At 43.4% G+C, this 17,383-nt stretch overlaps 1 protein-coding gene across 4 annotated transcripts in view; it reads left to right on the top strand.

Moving 5' to 3' along the window:
• ESR1 (estrogen receptor 1) overlaps window positions 1–6,781 on the top strand; it is a 339,043-nt gene extending 332,262 nt beyond the window's left edge. For all 4 annotated transcript variants that reach the window (XM_019527361.1, XM_019527362.1, XM_019527360.1 and 1 more), the window contains exons 8-9: window positions 2,618–2,801; window positions 4,154–6,781. In XM_019527361.1, the coding sequence (XP_019382906.1) occupies window positions 2,618–2,801; window positions 4,154–4,382 (413 nt within the window). In that variant the 3' untranslated portion in view covers window positions 4,383–6,781. The remainder of the gene's footprint in view (window positions 1–2,617; window positions 2,802–4,153) is intronic.
• Window positions 6,782–17,383: the final 10,602 nt, after the last annotated feature.

Genomic DNA, 17,383 nt, shown 5'->3' with positions numbered 1-17,383 from the left:
AACCCCCCCCCCCCCCCTTGCCAATTGCTGGCCCCTCTACAAGCCCCACAGGCCAGATCACACAGCTCTGTGGGCTGGATCTGGCTCATGGGCCCTACATTTGACACCTCTCCCTGAAAAGGAGGAAGTGGGATAGAAACTCGAGCTCATTTTGTCATTTCAAGGTATATCAACACAGTGCAAAACAGCAAGCAGTGTTTTAGGAAGCACAACTTATTGTCATGTATACAACAGCCAAACTACATGGCTAAATTACTGCCAGTGTCAGTACTAGCACCTATGAAGCATGGGTTGCATGTCCCACTGTGGTGCTGCCTTTTTCTATATAGCTAGAAGATATCTTTTACAGGCTTACTTTATGGGTGTCTGCAATTTCTCAGGCAGCATCATTTCCTCATGGGTTACTCTTTTATTCTGGATGCAGTGTGAAGGACTCCTACATTCTAGCCAGAATCAGCTGGTTCTCAACCTTTTTAGATTCAAGGCAGCCCTCCATAACTTTTTTGAACTTGGTGGCTCCCTAGTTGAGAACCACTCTTGTGCTGCCTCAGCTTACCTCAGTGATTCTCCACTGGGGTTTGGCTGCTGTACCACAGCCAGGTGGAACTGCCCCATGTCTCATGGGCACAGTCAGATAAGCCTAAAGCAGACAGGAACACATGCTCTTGCTGCAGCCCTTCCCAGTCTGGTGCCTGAAATGCTCTTCTTGGCAACAGCATTGCATGGGACAGTTCTACCTGCTTTGTGCATCTCTGTTTCCAGGATGAGCATGAAAGGTACAATAAGAAAGGGCGGTGGTAGGATCATGTGCTCATGAGTGCTGTAACACCCCAGAAAGGATCTTGTGGCACCACAGTTGAGCACCACTGATCCTGTCACCATATTGTCTGAAGGTAAAAATTACAAAAGCAACTTAGGCACTTAGGGCTGGCTCCAGAAAATGCCAACAGAACTTAGTTTGCATGGCATTGCTAAACCTAACTTTGAGGCATGTTGCCAAACTCCAGGCTGGCTGTTTATCCTCTGTGTACAGCACTTGGAAAAAATAGTATTAGAGCTGCAAAAGTTAGCTTGCTGTGCCATGCCATGCCCTGCTCTTGGCATAGGCACCAGGGATCATCATTCTAGATCAGTGCATAAAGCTGGTGCCCTACTTACCCCACCCTACTTCCACTAGTGGCCCATGAAGAATTAATTCCTTGCAAACAGGAACAGCTTTATTTGAAAGAGCCTCACCCCGGACAACCCTACAGCTTGGGATGGGGGGTTTAAAATGGCAGATGGAACATGCAAGTTCAGATCTCCTTTGTGTCTAACGTGAGCTGAACTTTGCTCTTGCACATCCTGGATTAGTGCTCTAATCATTGACATGTTAAAGTAGAGGCAGGCATGGCCACTAACTCCCTACTCCTCTCCTCAAATGCTGTGCATTGCCTGATGATCAGGCAGGTACTATCTGAGACTATCTGGATCAAACCCTTTAGGCATGGGCAGATTCAGGATTTACTAAAGGGTGCTGCAGCACACTGCCCCTCAGAGCAAGGGGACCGTGGGGGTGAGACATGGCTGGAGCTGTCAGCTTGGTAGGGGACCCCAGGATGCCAGGCAGGAAGCGGGTGTAAAACGGGGTGACTCACCCCCCTCGGACACTGCTGCCATTGTTTCCAGCTGCTCTGGAGGTTGTAGGGGACGGGTGGGGTGGGGGTTAGGGAGCAGAGCTGCTTCTGCCCCACTCCAGCAAGGGGCAATAGGGAGCAGCTGTGTTAGGAGCTGGGCTCGGCCAGGTATAGTGATGGTGGCAAAGAGTTTCCTCCTTTCAGCCCCTGCTCCCTGCCCCCTCCCTCCCTCTCTCCTAGGCAGGGGACCATGCATAGAAAAAACAAAGCAAAACAGCATTGTAACTCATTCTTTATATCCATGTTTGCAGTCTCAGGGGTCATGCTGGATCCCCAGCTGCCATCATGCAATCAGTGGCAGTATCCTGGAGTCTTTCTTAGGAGCATTTCTTGGTAGCAACCTAACACTGATGCTTCATGATTTGCACTTGTTCGTTGCTTACCACTTGGAATGTAAAGTCTTGGGTTTAACCTCTAAAGTCCTAAATGGATTTGGACCTCCATAGTTAGGAGACCAACTTTCTTCCTGTAAGACACTTCTACAACTTCAGGTTATGGAAGTGCTCAAACTGGTGGTAGGACATTCTCCCAGAAGAGTCTTTAGTTTTCCTCTTTGGTCAAAAATAGCTTCAAAAATACTTCAGAGCTCACTATGTGTCTGCATGTGTCAGCTACTGAGGTATCCTTTGGAGGACAATAAGACCTGTAGGGACGTGCACTTGGTAATCTGCAGGGTATTTGTTTGTGGTGGAAATTCCCAGTGGGTGTAACTTGTATCTTTTCATTATTTACCTAACTAAAGATGGTATCTTTTTTCCCCGTTTGAGTCAACATCCACCCTGAGCTCAAAAAATGGGCCCTAGCATTGCAGTCACTGTCCTGTTACCAGAGACAGCCATTTCACAGAGGGGTCTGGGCTCTTGATGTCCCTCAAAGCACTATATTTGATTTGTAGTCTGATGTCTTCTTGTGCTGCTGTTCTTTTTTTCCTTATTCTCCAGGTGTATATACCTTTCTTTCCAGTACCTTGAAATCTCTGGAAGAAAAGGACTATATTCATCGTGTTCTGGACAAAATTACAGATACTCTGATTCACTTAATGGCCAAGTCAGGTCTTTCTCTGCAGCAGCAACACAGGCGACTGGCTCAGCTTCTCCTCATCCTTTCACATATCAGGCACATGAGGTGAGAGCACCAATACACATTTTGCTTTCCTGCACTGTACAAGTCAGCAGTAGCTAGTGTGCAAGCAAGGTTTACACTTAGGTTGAACGTTATATTACTCTATGAATTGGCTCTCCTCCGAGGAGCTCTCCTCAGTGGGAGTACTTGTAGAGGAGGGTGTGCTTATCACGGTCTGGCTTGTGATATGGATTTGTGCCTAAACCTTCTGTGCATAAAGGCAGGTAATACCAATTTGTAAGAGGTGCAAAGTGGTGCTGTGTGAGCAGGCTTTATCAAGACAAGGGTTAAAAATATTCACCGGCCTCTCTTATAGTACTCTCCATTGGTAGATTGCAGAGTACTTTGCTAAGATGGTCAGTGGCATCATTCCTATTTTGTAGAGGAGGAAACTGAGGCACAATGTTATAAAATGGCATGCAGACTAGTGGCACACCAAGGACTTAGAGACCAAGGATGGAATCCTATTTCCTTTTGCATGTCTAAATGGGAGTGTCTGAGTCATGCTCAAGTGCACTCCTTGTGCATGTGTAGAGTATAGGTGAACAGGCTTATAAGACCAAAGGGTAGAGTGGGGCCCCAAAATGGCCGGAGAGAGTACTAGAAAACTGTCACTTAGATATGCAAAGGGAAGTTGAATTTTGCCCCAGGTTTCCTGAGTTCCAGTCCTGTACTCTACCTCAACTGTACACATAAAAGTTTTAATAATAAACATGGTGAAATCTGTGAAGAATTCCAGTTGCTTTTTGTCTAAGCAAAAATATATAAATCATTATCAGTTAAATTGCTTGATGCTTGTGAAGTTGCACTCATCTACCTACATGCTGTAGTGTTACAAAGCTGACAATTCTAAGAAGATACTGTTTATTATTAAAGCTGCTCAGGACATTGTTTAGTGAAAGGGGTTGAGTTTCTTTAATTCCAGAAGAATGGCACTTAACATAGTGGTGTGTGCCATGTTATGACAGTTAGGATTGAAAAAAAAACTCTGATTTTCCTCCAAAACAGCTTTAGACCTTCAGAGAAAACTTAGTGTGTGTGTGTGTGTGTGTGTGTGTGTGTGTGTGTGTGTTGATTCCTCTCTTTTTCATTTTTTCTGAAGAATTTGTAAATTTGCATGCATTATTTTGTTATTAGTCTTTACCTGAAACTCAGTGATTTGGTAGTCAGGGCTCTGGATATGAGCTTCCAATTAATAAGTCAACAAAGTTTACTGCTGTTATTTCCTAGGAAAATGAGGGGAGAAACTGTGATAATGGAGTTATCATTACATAGTAAGATGGTGAATTTTTAATGGCCACCACCAAACATTGTGCAGTATAATTTCATTGTGTTTTCTCTCGATTAAATCACAGCAATAAAGGGATGGAGCACCTGTACAACATGAAGTGCAAAAATGTAGTACCTCTTTATGATTTGTTGCTGGAGATGCTAGATGCTCACCGACTGCATGCCCCAGCAGCTAGAAATGCTGCCCAAGTAGAAGAGGAGACTCGGCTGACAACTGCATCAGCTTCATCGCATTCCTTGCAGTCATTTTACATAAATAACAGGGAAGATGAGAATTTGCAAAACACAATATGAGAGTCCATATGTCAAAAAAACCTGCCATGTTCTGAGGATCCCAACAGCATACTACCTACTTCATGCATCACTTTAGCTAAATTGCCATGTGTAAACACTCCAGTAGGCATTAATCACCAGTGATTTCCAAACCAAGTGTTCACTGATCACAAACTAAAATTCATTGTTATGGATAGCCAGCATGGATTGCAAAGATAACTTACTCTGAAATTTGGAATTGCCCCTATTAACCCTGTGCAGACACTGAGATTAGGATTTCTGTAGCCTTTGCTGATATCAACCCAACATTTCAGACTTTCTTGACCCATTGCTTGGAAACCATTTGGGCAAAGGCACCAGCTAGGTTTGACTAGCAGAGGTGTTTACATTGAAAGGTCTATTGGCTCCACAGTGAGCTTATAGGAAAACCTCAATGCTAGAGACTGCCTTGTTAAATAGCTGAGGTCTTGGTAGACTGCAGCCTCTCTTGTTCTTAAAGTAACAAAGATAATTTTTCTGGATGTAGAATTGTTTTTTGGCTTTATTTTATTGGCTGACAAGTAGATGTTTCCCTCTTCTGGATGACATTGACTGTCCAGCCAGGTATATTTATCCTCCCCTACAGCCATACTGCACTGAGTGCACTTGATCTTCTCTGATCTCATAAGCTGAATAATTCTGAGCCTCAGTAGTACTTAGCTGAAAAACCACCTGGGAAACACGATGCTGTAGTCAATTGCCCCTGTGTCAGACTAGATTAACATAATGGTCACTTCAAGCCTAAAATTCTGCATCTGAAAAAGCATGGTTAGACTCCTCTGTCCATAGTGTTTTGATGACAGTTAGCTAAGTGAAAATAAAATGATGTACCAGCATGCTAGTGTACCAGAACTGTCCTCCCTCCCATCACTCCCACCAATAAGCCTGCAGTGCCATGGAAAAGCTGTGCTAACATAGAGTCCAGGCCTGTAGGTTACATACAAGCTGAGAAGTCTACCCTTCCCTTCTCCTCAAGCCTTACTGGGGTATTCTTAGATGACAATTACAGCTAAACTTTTGCTCACTTGTGCCATGTCAAAGGTGCACAGAAACTGAATCATATTTGGGGCTCTATGGTAACATACATATTTCATGAGGGAAAATAGTCCCTTTCCTTGTCTACAACTGCCTTTTAGTATAAATAAGGGTTAGTCTGAATCTAATCAGTTCTCCAAAAAAATGCACATTATTCTTACTGACACTACTAGGAACTGCAACTACTTGTAAAGGGTGAGTAATATCAAGGAAGGTATACCCTTAGGGTACTGACACTGAGTGCCATTAAAATTCAGATTTCCATCCCTTTTGTAGTTCTATTTATTGCAGTCTATTTCATTCTTAAGGGCAGGGGACGCAAATACTGCAACCCAGAAGAGTGGCCACAATGGTCCACACTGGAACACAAGCAGAAGTCCAGGGACAGCAAGAAACAACTCAGAGAAGCATGGAGATCTCAAGGCATGGTACATGTTTGTGCTGCAAGCCAAAGTCTTAATTCTATCCTCAGACAAGTGCAATGTTGACTTTGATGGGAATTGCACGTATATATCTGAGCACAAAGTTTAGTTGCAAATCCACAAGTTACCTCTACCTACATGAATTTTATTTCTAAAAATTGCTAAGAAGTTGTCTGAGTGAAAGCTGTGCTCTAAATTTGTGAATAATTTAATCTAATCTTAACATAACAATCCTGTTGCTACAAAATTAGCTTAATTTCCAGTGGCCTTAGCTTTTTTTTTTTTAATTCTGAACATGGTCATTTGTCTTTCAGTGTGTGCAGTGAAAGCAGTGGCTACATGCTGAAACCTGTTACCCAAAGGCTAACAAGGGGGCTCCTAAGTGCCTTGTCATAAAATGCATTCATTTTTGTTTCTATTTTGTAACTATTTTTTCTGTGTTGGAAAAGTCTTGTGTGTACTATTTCATTTCAATAAGCAGAGGTCAAGATCTGACTAGGACACGGGAAGTCTTGTAGCCATAAGAAACGTTCATGTTGTGATTGCTCATTCAATATATGTTTATTAGCCATGCCCACGTTCTAGTTGATAGAACACACATGAATCAAGGCTATTAGCTCATCTAAGCTTCACAGTTAAATGCCTCCTTTTTCTGCTTCTCCCAACAAAAAAGCATGCTGGGCCCAGTGTACCCTTCAAGGAATTAAATACACTTAGGTCTCTCTTTATGCGAGGGTTGTGTTCAAAAAAACCCACCTTGCATAAAGCAAATTCGCATAAAGCAAATCCATTATTACATGTAATTAATAGGGATAGGTATCAGCCTCACTCTACTGCCCCCCTCAAACCATGACAAATTCAAACAGTAATCACATAATATGATAACATAATAAAATAAAAATTCACCTGACATGGTAAAAATAATTAAAAAAAAAAATTCCACTCTGCTCCCAGCCCCCTGCTGCTGCCCTCCACCCAGCGCATCCCCAGCTTTTCCTGGCACTTGGGTGGAGGCAAGGTGTTAAAACCGGGCTGTGCTGGGCAGCAGCACGGGGCTGGGAGTGGAGCTGAAGTGAAATTTGGACCGTCAGCAGCTTCCTCCCAATGCCACCAGAGCCTGCTCCAAGCCCAGGCCTGGCTCCACCCCACAGCGGCAACCCACCCCACACCGCACAGATCTGGGGGCACCCCCCCCCATGCCCCTGCCCTCCTCGGGTGCAAGCAGCAGCAGGAGCTACACCCACCCTACAAGCCGTACCTCTGTCCTGCATGCCACCCTGCCCTGGCTGGGCAGCACCTGCCTCTGCCCCCTCCCCGTGGGGGGTGTTGATCTGCCCACCCACACCCCTTCCCTCCCTGCTCCCCTTCTGACTTACCAGCTGGAGTCAGCTCTCCACACTGCTGGCTCTGCTCCATGCTGCTCTGTGGCTGCAGACAGCATGGGCATTTATCAACCAAATTATTGGCCCTATCGAACCAATATTCAATAGAGACAATTTTCTTTATATTGGTACTGATCTGATGTATTAGTGCACCTCTACTTTACTCATGTCACTACATAGCCCCGTTGCATGCCTCTTCACATAAGATTAACTTTTTCTCGCAGAAAGCAAATTTCTGTTATAAATAAGGTTGTTGCATATAAACAAATTTGCACAAAACAAATTTGCATACAGAGAGACCCAAGTGTATAGCATTATATCCCATGGTCAGCAACTGAATGTCCCTGCGACATACGTGCGAATTTTGGAGTGGAAACAAATTAGGAAGCACATCAAAACATGGCCGCGAATTTTAAAAATAAGTTAAAAAGTAGGTACATAACAGTACTTGGGATTCTTTTTTAACCTGGACCCTTACAATAAGGTAACTTATTTAGTTCTAAAAGTATCTTGTAACCAAAAAGTTGTTGGAATCCAAAGGAAAAAAAATGTTGAGTATATCAAATACCACATATATTAGCTTGGGGCAGTTTTCAGTGCTCTGCATCATTAATTTGTTCTTAACATTTTTCTTTAAAAAAGCACCTTAAATAATGTATTAAAAATATAATTATACCTATACACACACACACACACACTCATATATATATATATATACACACACACACACACACACACACACACACACACACACACACACACACACACACACATATATATATATATATATATATGTGCATAGTTCACATATCAGACAATTGAATGTACCTGTTCTGTTAACCCAGTTAACGGAGTCTATGATACGCAAAACAAAAGTATTTTCTTTTATTGAGAGTTTTGAGGTACTTTATCATGTATGCAATCATTTGTGCCTGGGGCTTACTGATTGTTAGTTTACATGAAAAAATTTCATATATACTTCATATGTGCAGTAGATAAACCAGCACTACCTGAAATGCCTAATGCCGGCTATAAAGAGAAATACCGTGTATTAAAGAACTTGGTTGAGAAGGAAAAGTATTCAGGGCAGCTAATTATGCTTTTACCAAAACATTAATAGTGATTCTTTGGACTGTAGCTAATGAGACAATAATTATTTTGTAATGTTTATACTTGGATTTATAAAAAATAAAAAACAAAAACCAAATACCCTAGACACATAGGCAATGTACAACCAGCATAAGACAAATAGTAACAGTTCAGATAAAATTGCTTGGTGTATCAGAACAGTTCTAGTGTAATACTGATTATTATAAAAAGTTTGGGGAAGAGGTGAAGGTGGTAATGTGAACAGTTTCATCTGCTAATTGTCTGGGTTTCCTGCTCCTCTGTAGTTGACTGAGTCATGGCTCAGTTTGGCAGCCTGCGTCCAGTAAAACTCCCATGGAAGACAGACTAGGCAGTATAGGAAGACAGTGCTAGACTAAAATAACTTCATGAGCAGCTTCCTTGATGTTTTTTTGTGATGCTTTTACTGTTCTGTGCCAATGACATTTCCTGTTTTTTTAATATCGTCAAGAGTTTGGTAGATTAAAAAATGGTCACTAAGCAAGCAAGCAAGCACTGGATGTCATTTCCATTGATAATGCATGGATTGCCAACAAGTCAGTGCTTTAACATGAAAGGGGTATGTCTCATACTGGAGTCACTATCCATTTCAGTTTCTAGTGCCTGGATTCCAGAAGAACTGTGCTAAAATGCTAAAACTGAAAGGAAACACATCTGAATGAAAAAGGTTTCCCTTTTACACAAAAAATCCTGCTCCACTGAAGTCAATTTGAGCCTTCCCACAGACTTCAATGAGACCAGGAGCAGGCCGTGTTCTTGTACATATAGTACCTTGTTTGTAAAATTAAGATGCAACTCAACTTAAAACCAACATGATTTAGTGGTAAGATGTCCGCTGAATTAGTGTGAAGTTCATGTACTACTTGAGATCATTGTAAATGCTATCAACAAATGTATTAGTTTTACAAACAAAATAGCCTCATAGTTGAAGAAGTGTCATGTTAAGACTGGATCTTAATGCATTGTATTTTTAGCTACCACCCAAAAATACACCCCATTTCAAATGGACTTGAATGATTTCAGTTGTAAGGTACCAAAATTCACATCTCTAGCATGAATAATGTATGCTTTCTATTTACATTCTTTCTTTTAATTCAAATGTAGATATTCTTATGTCCAAATAGTTGTATTTTCAGTGATTGTTGCCTTCAGGAGGGCACTTCAATTTTTGCACTGTCTGTAAAAGATTAAAAAAAATCTAATCTTTTTTTGCGTTTAAAAAAATGTGCCTGAACTTTAAGAAATGTATATGCTGCCATGTTGCAAACCCATGTTCAGTTAGTGTGCTCTGTACTCCTGTGTGCCTCAAATTAGTAGTCTGTTTCTTTAGAAAGTGCCAATTGAAAAATGAAGAGATAGATTGCTAGTCACAAAGACTTGCATTAACAAGCCACTTTTATACCACCTTATTGTACATATCATAAAAAACTATTAAGCTCTTTTGTGCACTACTTACTCTTTCACTGTAGAGCCCTTTCTTTAGTATGAGGCTCAGGTGCCATAATGTATTAGTTGGATTATACTGCTCTTTCACTGATGCATATACTGTTATTGGTGTCTTTGTTTTGTTGAGGTTTTGCTTTGTTATATGAGAAACACATGTAAACCTCTTTTGCACCTTTACAAGAATGTTACAAACAAAATCTGGTGATACCTGACTTGTGCAAGATTTTTTGCAAACTATTTGATGTTGAATAAAAAAATAAAGCAGAGTAAGGTATGTTTGTCGTATGTTGGATGGCTTCAACAAAGGCGGTGGTAAAGCAGTGTAAACTATATGGTTGATTGGAGCCCTCAGCTGGGCAATGCATAATTGTTATACTTTAAGGTTCCTTATATCATGTGTCTAGTAAAGGTTGGGGCCTGCAACTGAATCTTTGAATGGGGTTCCCCAAGGGTAAACTGAGCTGCAGTTTTAAAAAATGCTTTTCTGCTCATTGCCTTTTGGGTAAGGTCATAGAGTAGATTCATAGATTCATAGATTCATAGATTAAGGGTCGGAAGGGACCTAGTAGATCTTCTAGCCCGACCCCCCGCCAGGGCGGGAGAACAACAAAAAGCCCCAAAAAGAGAAATGGGACTCAAACGAGTCCAGCCAGGTAGGCATCCAGCCTCTTCTTAAAGACCCCCAGGGTAGGGGCCAGCACCACTTCCCTTGGAAGTTGGTTCCAGCTCCTAGCCGCCCTAACCGTGAAGTAGTTTTTGCGGATGTCCAATCTATACCTCCTCTCCATCAGCTTGTGCCCATTACTCCTTGTTATGCCAGCGGGCGCTAGGGGAAACAGCGTCTCCCCCAAACCCTTCTGGTCCCCCCTAGTGAGTTTATAGACAGTCACCAGGTCCCCCCTTAGCCTTCTCTTGTGGAGGCTGAATAGGTTCAGGTCCCGCAGTCTCTCACTGTAGGGTCTGCCCTGTTGTCCCCGGATCATGCGGGTGGCCCTCCTCTGGACCCTCTCCATGTTGTCCACATCCCTCTTGAAATGGGGCGCACAGAACTGGACACAATACTCCAGCTGTGGCCTGACCAGCGTCGCGTAGAGGGGGAGGATCACCTCCTTGGCTCTACTTGAGATGCACCTGTGGATGCACGACAAGGTCCGGTTAGCCCTGCCAACCATGACCTCGCATTGTCGGCCCATGTTCATCTTGGAGTCAATAATGACTCCAAGATCCCTTTCTGCCTCCGTGCTCTCGAGTAAGGAGTTCCCCATTGTATAAGTGTGCTGCTGGTTCCTACTGCCCAAGTGCAGCACCCTGCACTTGTCCGTGTTAAAACGCATCCTGTTCCTGTTAGCCCACCCCTGTAACCTATCCAGATCCCTCTGCAATCTCTCCCTCCCTGCTAGCGTGCTCACCTCCCCCCAGATTTTGGTGTCATCAGCGAATTTAAACAGGTTACTTTCCACCCCATCATCCAGATCGCTGATGAAGAAATTGAACAGCGCAGGCCCCAGGACCGAGCCCTGGGGGACTCCGCTACCCACCTCCCCCCAGGTCGAATATGACCCATCCACCACCACCCTCTGAGTGCGACCCCTCAGCCAAGTGGCCAAAGCACAAGATTCAGAACAGAGGCATCAAAGATAATTTTTGTTGGGGGTGGGGTCACAAAACACAAACAGAAAAAATGTTTATCTACATTACCAGGAGATAAAAGTTCTATTGAATTTCTTTACTGCACATCTCATTTATACTTGTCCTGGATATAAGTCAGGGCTTCTGCCTGACTTATAGGTATTGAAGCAAAATATTCTCCTTTTTAGTGTTTCAGGCATATCTATATTGTCTTCAGTGTAGCACAGCGATGCATGAAACAACATTAAATGACATAGGTAGAGTATTGGAAGCAGTTTAACTGTAGCATCACAAAACTCTGTGTGAGCTCCATTATCTGGCAAAAAAGTCAGATAGCAGAAATCAGTCTGTGTGGAGCTCCTTGCTGCCCAAGTCAGCTTATGTGACACTAGTCTACCGTGTCAACATAACCAGGGACTTCTTTACTAGGAAAAGCATAGGTGTTCTTACCACATGAGTTAAATACACTCTAATGTGGACAAGGAATTTTGTTCTCAGGTGTAGACAGGTTGAAAAAAAATGGGAGAGCCTTGAGTTTACCTTCCGGTGTGAACATAGCCAAAAATTACAAACTGCCTTGTCTTCATTAGAATTTTTACTTAGTGTTGGTTACCAGTTGTTAACTAACAGAAGGTTAAAAAACCCCCTCCTTTTCACTTAGTGAAGAAAAGGTCTCAGAGCTGAGCCCTGGACAAGCAGGGAGTGGTAGGGAGGCACAAAAGCATATAGGAGTTACGCCTACCCTTTTGAAGCAATCCAGTATAGCTTCAAAATTATTGATTTCTGACACATTTAGGCCAGGTATAGTCTAGTTTCTGATCACTTATTACTGGTAAAATGAGATTTGTTGTGTTCCCTGCCCCCAGGCAAAAGTGTGTTCTGTTCACTACTGATCTAAACCACACTGCTTATAGAAAATTATGTAACAGATAAATTATGCCTCAAGCTTTTTGAATGTCTATACCTAGCCTTGGAGCTCAGCAAAAATATTATATCATATTCTCTGCTTTGATTTTTCCCAGCTCTGTGGTGTGTGACATGCTGCTTCAGGAAAGTACTAGTGTTTAACAGGGGCTTTATAGCTATATGTACTATAGGAGGCTGTATTCATCTCCACTTCCTGACCTCCCTCCAAACCTCCCTCTCCCCCTGCCAAATGCTTAATTTTGGTTCATAAGCAATGTTTCAATGCATGTAGACTTTCAGAATACCTGACATCACCACTGTTCTAAGAGTGTCTTTGGCAAACCAACACTGATCAAGTAATGAGATGCATTTTTACATTTCTCAGTGAAAGTCTGCTGTAGCTTTCCAAACATGATTGCTTAAAACACATACTTTTATTGCAACACCAACACAGATGAGGAAAATCATCTGGTATTGAGCCCCACACTGTGACTGGAAGTGGTGGATACCACTCTTTCCAGCCCCATTTTACTCAAGTCAGAGGCTAAACAACTAATTCCCAGGGTGTGCTAAAACAAAGTCAATCCCCTCCTCAGACTGTGGCCATCTGAGCCTGCATTTCCTATGTGCAGGTGGATGATGTAACAGGCAAACTAGAGAGAGGAAGTTGTCATCAGTAACTATTCATTCTCCTAAAAGGAGACATACATACATGAATAGGGAGGAATATAAGAGCATTGCTTGGGCATGCAGGGATGAAGTAGGAAGGTCAAAGCACAATTGGAGTTGCAGCTAGCAAGGGATGTGAAGGGTAACAAGAAGGGTTTCTACAAGTGTGTCAGTAGCAAGAGGAGGATCAGGGAACATGTAGATCCCTTACTGAATGAGGGAGGCAGTCTTGTGACAGAGGATGTAGAAAAGGCTGAAGTGCTCAATGCCTTCTTTGCCTCAGTCTTTACAGGTAAGGTCAGGTCCCAGACTACTGCACCTGGCACCACAGTTTGGGGAGGAGGTGAGCAGCCAACAATGGTGAAAGAACAGGTTAGGGATTATTTAGAAAAGCTGGATGTGTACAAGTCCATGGGGCCAAATGGGATGCACCCAAGGGTGCTGAGGGAGCTGGTTGATGAGATTGCAGAGCCACTGGCCATCATTTTGGAAAACTCATGGTGATTAGGAGAGGTCCTGGATGATTGGAAAAGGACAACCATAGTGCCCATACTTAAGAAACTGAAAATGGAGAATCCAGGGAACTACAGACCAGTCAGCCTCAGTCCTTGGAAAAATCATAGAGCAGATCCTCAAGGAATCCAGTTCTAAGCACTTGGAGGAAAAGAAGGTGTTTAGGAACAGTTAGCATGGATTCAACAAGGGCAGGTCATACCTGACCAACCTGGTTGCCTTCTATGACAAGGTGACTGGTTCTGTGGATGTGGGGAGACCAGTGGATGTGATGTACCTTGATTTTAGCAAGGTTTTTGATAGTCTCTCACAACATTCTCACAGGCAAGCTAAGGACATATTGGCTGGATGAATGGACAGTAAGGTGGATGAATGTCTAGTTGGCAGCCGGTATCAAGTGGGGTGTCCCAGGGGTCAGTCCTGGGGCCAGTTTTGTTCAATATCTTCATCAATGACCTGGAAGATGGCATAGAGTGCACCCTAATCAAGTCTGCAGATGACACCAAGCTGTGGGGAGCAGTAGATAGGCTGGAAGGTAGGGCTAGGATTCAGTGACCTAGGCAAATTGGAGGAGTGGGCCAAAAGAAATCTGATGAGTTTCAACAAGGACAAGTGCAAAGTCCTGCACTTAGGATGGAACAATCCCATGCACCAGTACAGGCTGGGGACTGACTGGCTCAGCGGCAGCTCTGCAGAAAAGGACCTGGGGGTTACAGTACATAATAAGATGAATATGAGCCAGCAGTGTACCCTTGTTGCCAAGGAGGCTAACAGCAGACTGGGCTGCATTGGTAGGAGTGTTGCCAGCAGGTCAAGGTAAGTTATTATCCCCCTCTATTCAGCACTGGTGACCATGCCTCCCTAAGATACCACCTTATTCTTGCCATTAGCTATTAACTATTTTTGGTACTCCCATCCTCAACATGCAGGCCTTTGCATTAGGACCAAAGCATTATCTAGGGAGCCTAGGTACTATGAGGTAGGAAGACATCTAAAAGGTAGGTGCTGTAATTCTCAACATTGTGATGCCTAAGTCCTTTTGTGGATCTAGGCTCTAGTCCTTAGTCTACATTAAAGCCGGGATTTTAATACATAGAATTTTGTGCATTATTGCCAGTCCTGTGATACTATCAGCCCCCAATCATCGGTCTGTAGCATGAGCTCAGGCTGAGTTTGTTAACATCTACCAGCTTTCATATTAAGTTCTGAAACAAAGACTGACCCACAAAAAAAAAAACCTTATCCATCTTAGTAGCTAGGTCTGCAATTAAATGCTTGTGACGACAATCTGTAGCACAAACAGCAGGACAGTAGAAATCAGTGTGAGAAAGGGGAGCTGTTGCTGCTTAGCTAACAAACAGGCCACAAAACTTTCACATATTCAGAAGCAGCCACAAGGGACTTCTTCAGATGAAAGGGCCTCAGAATAAGCATTGGCTGTGTTCAAGGGACTTTGCAGAGCTGCATGGTAAGTTCTCAGCTACTGCCTCACATTGGAAGTGACAGACCAGGTGTCTCAGTGCAACATATTATACATCAGATCATAAGAAAGTAGGGTTGGAAGCAACTTCAGGAGGTCATTTAGTCCAGCCCCCTGCTCAAGGCAAGATCATCCCTGACTCAACCATCCCAGCCAACTATCTGTTCCAATGTCTTTTCACTCTCATAGTCAGAAAAATCCTCTTAAACTCCATCCTAAATTTTCCCTGCTGCAGCTTGAGGCCATTACTTCTAGTCTGACCCTCTACAGCCACAGAGAAAAGCCCATCTCCATCTTCTCTATTATCACCTTGCAGGTAATTGAAGACTGTTAGCAAATCCTCCCTCAGCCTTCTCTTCTGCAGGCTAAATAACCCCAGTTCTTTCAGCCTTTCTTCATTAGTTTTGCTTCTGAGGCACCTAATCATTTTCTGTTCGTCTGTGCCAAACTCTTTCTAAACTGTCCACACCTTTCATCAAGTGTGGCTCCCAAAACTGGACACAGCACTGGTGAGGCCTCACCTGGAGTACAGAGTAGAGAGGAAGAATTACTTCTCTTGATTTGCAGGAGACACTCCAGTGTGCATTTTCTGCAACAAGAGCACACTGTTGGCTCATATTCAGTTTATAGTCCACCATAACCACCAGCTCCTCTGCAGTACTGCAACTATGCCGGTCATTTGCCAGTCTGTATTTGTACATGAGGTCATTCCATCCCAAATGGAATGGGATTTTGCACTTATCCTTGTTGAGTCATATCTGTTTGATTGGATGCCATTTCTCCAGTCTATCCAGATCATTCTGGATCTTACTTCTGAACTCTGGAGTGTCTTCAAGTCCACACAACTTGGTGTAATCTGCAAATTTGCTAAGCATGCACCCAATCCCATCATCTAAATACTTAATGATGTTGAACAAAAACAGATCCCTGGGGAACCCCACGTACCTCAACTACATAGTGATCCACTGAGGAGTGCTTGCTGGGCATGTCTGCACGAGACGCTTAACAGCAAATTAGCATGCTTTACTGTTAAATAAACATGTGGGTCTACATGTACAGAAGTTTATTTCACTGTAAATCTCCGTAAGCCCAAGTAAATTTGCTACCTGCAAATGTAAGTACCAAATTTACTTGGCATTACTAATGGCACCATAGCTAGCTCCATGCCCCAATCAGGTGACTGAGGCACAGGGCTTATAAAGAGCTGCAGGGGTGGGGCAGGTCCCAGCCCCCTGCCATGATCTGCCAGTGGGGCATATAGCAGCCATGATCTTGCCAGGGAACATTGTGCCTACCCCAGGGGCAGGTCTCCTGGCCTGGGGCTCCCTGCCAGCCTCTAGAGTAGCACCCAGGGGGAGCCTGGAGCTCCCCTCGGTGGCCACAGGGGTGCATTGTAGGACTGCAGGGAACTGGGAGCAAATCTCCTAATCTCTACATGTGTAGACACCTACCCAAAAACCCTTACTGGGTGCATGTACACATGGGCATTTAATACACATTAGCCCAATTTAGGTGCATTAACACATCTGCACATACACACCCTTAATGCACCTTAAGAATGGTGATTTTAGGCTATTGGAGCCTGAATTTGATACCTACATAAAGCATGTATCAAAGTTATGTGCAAATAGCTAAGTCGCATTTGCAAACACATAGATGCACCAATGTGCATTAACACAGTATGTCCATTGATTTGGGACTAACTTTAGTCCCAAACTGGCGAGCACACCCACGTTAATATGCCTTAGTGTGTGTGCGTGTAGACATGTACCAAAATCACCCTAATGCTCATTAGGTTAATGTGCATTAAGTTTAGGCATGTGTAAAAGTGTGTGTAGACACGCCCAGTGTGCAGCATCTTATTGCACAGTAAATCTAGGCTGGAGTAAATGCATGTGTAGACACACCCACCGAGTACAATGATTCAACCAGTTATGTATCCACATTACAGTACTGTCATCTAGATTGTACTTCCTCAGCTTGTTAATGAGAATGTCATGGGAGATGGTGCCAAAAGCCTTGCTAAGGTCAAGGTATACCACGTTCATTGCTCTCCCTTCATCTACAGAGTCTGTCACTTCAACATAGAACAAAATCATATTGGTCAGGCATGGCTTCTTGTTGGTAAATCCATGCTGACTCTTCCTAATGGTGAGTCTTGCAAGATAGTTTCATAGTTTCTAGGGTTGGAAGGGACCTGAGCAGATCATCTAGTCCGACCCCCTGCCATGGCAGGAAGACCACTGGGGTCAAATGACCCCAGTAAGGTGGTCATCCAACCTCCTCTTAAAAACCCCCAGGGTGGGAGCCTGCACCACCTCACTTGGAAGCTGATTCCAGACTCTAGCTGCCCTGACCCTGAAGTAGCGCCTC

Source organism: Gavialis gangeticus, unplaced genomic scaffold, assembly GCF_001723915.1.
Source record: "Gavialis gangeticus isolate Ggan-Ray unplaced genomic scaffold, GavGan_comp1, whole genome shotgun sequence".
Classification (NCBI taxonomy): domain Eukaryota; kingdom Metazoa; phylum Chordata; order Crocodylia; family Gavialidae; genus Gavialis; species Gavialis gangeticus.
The sequence above is the reverse complement of the archived record's forward strand: the minus strand, read 5'-3'. Positions and strand labels throughout refer to the sequence as shown.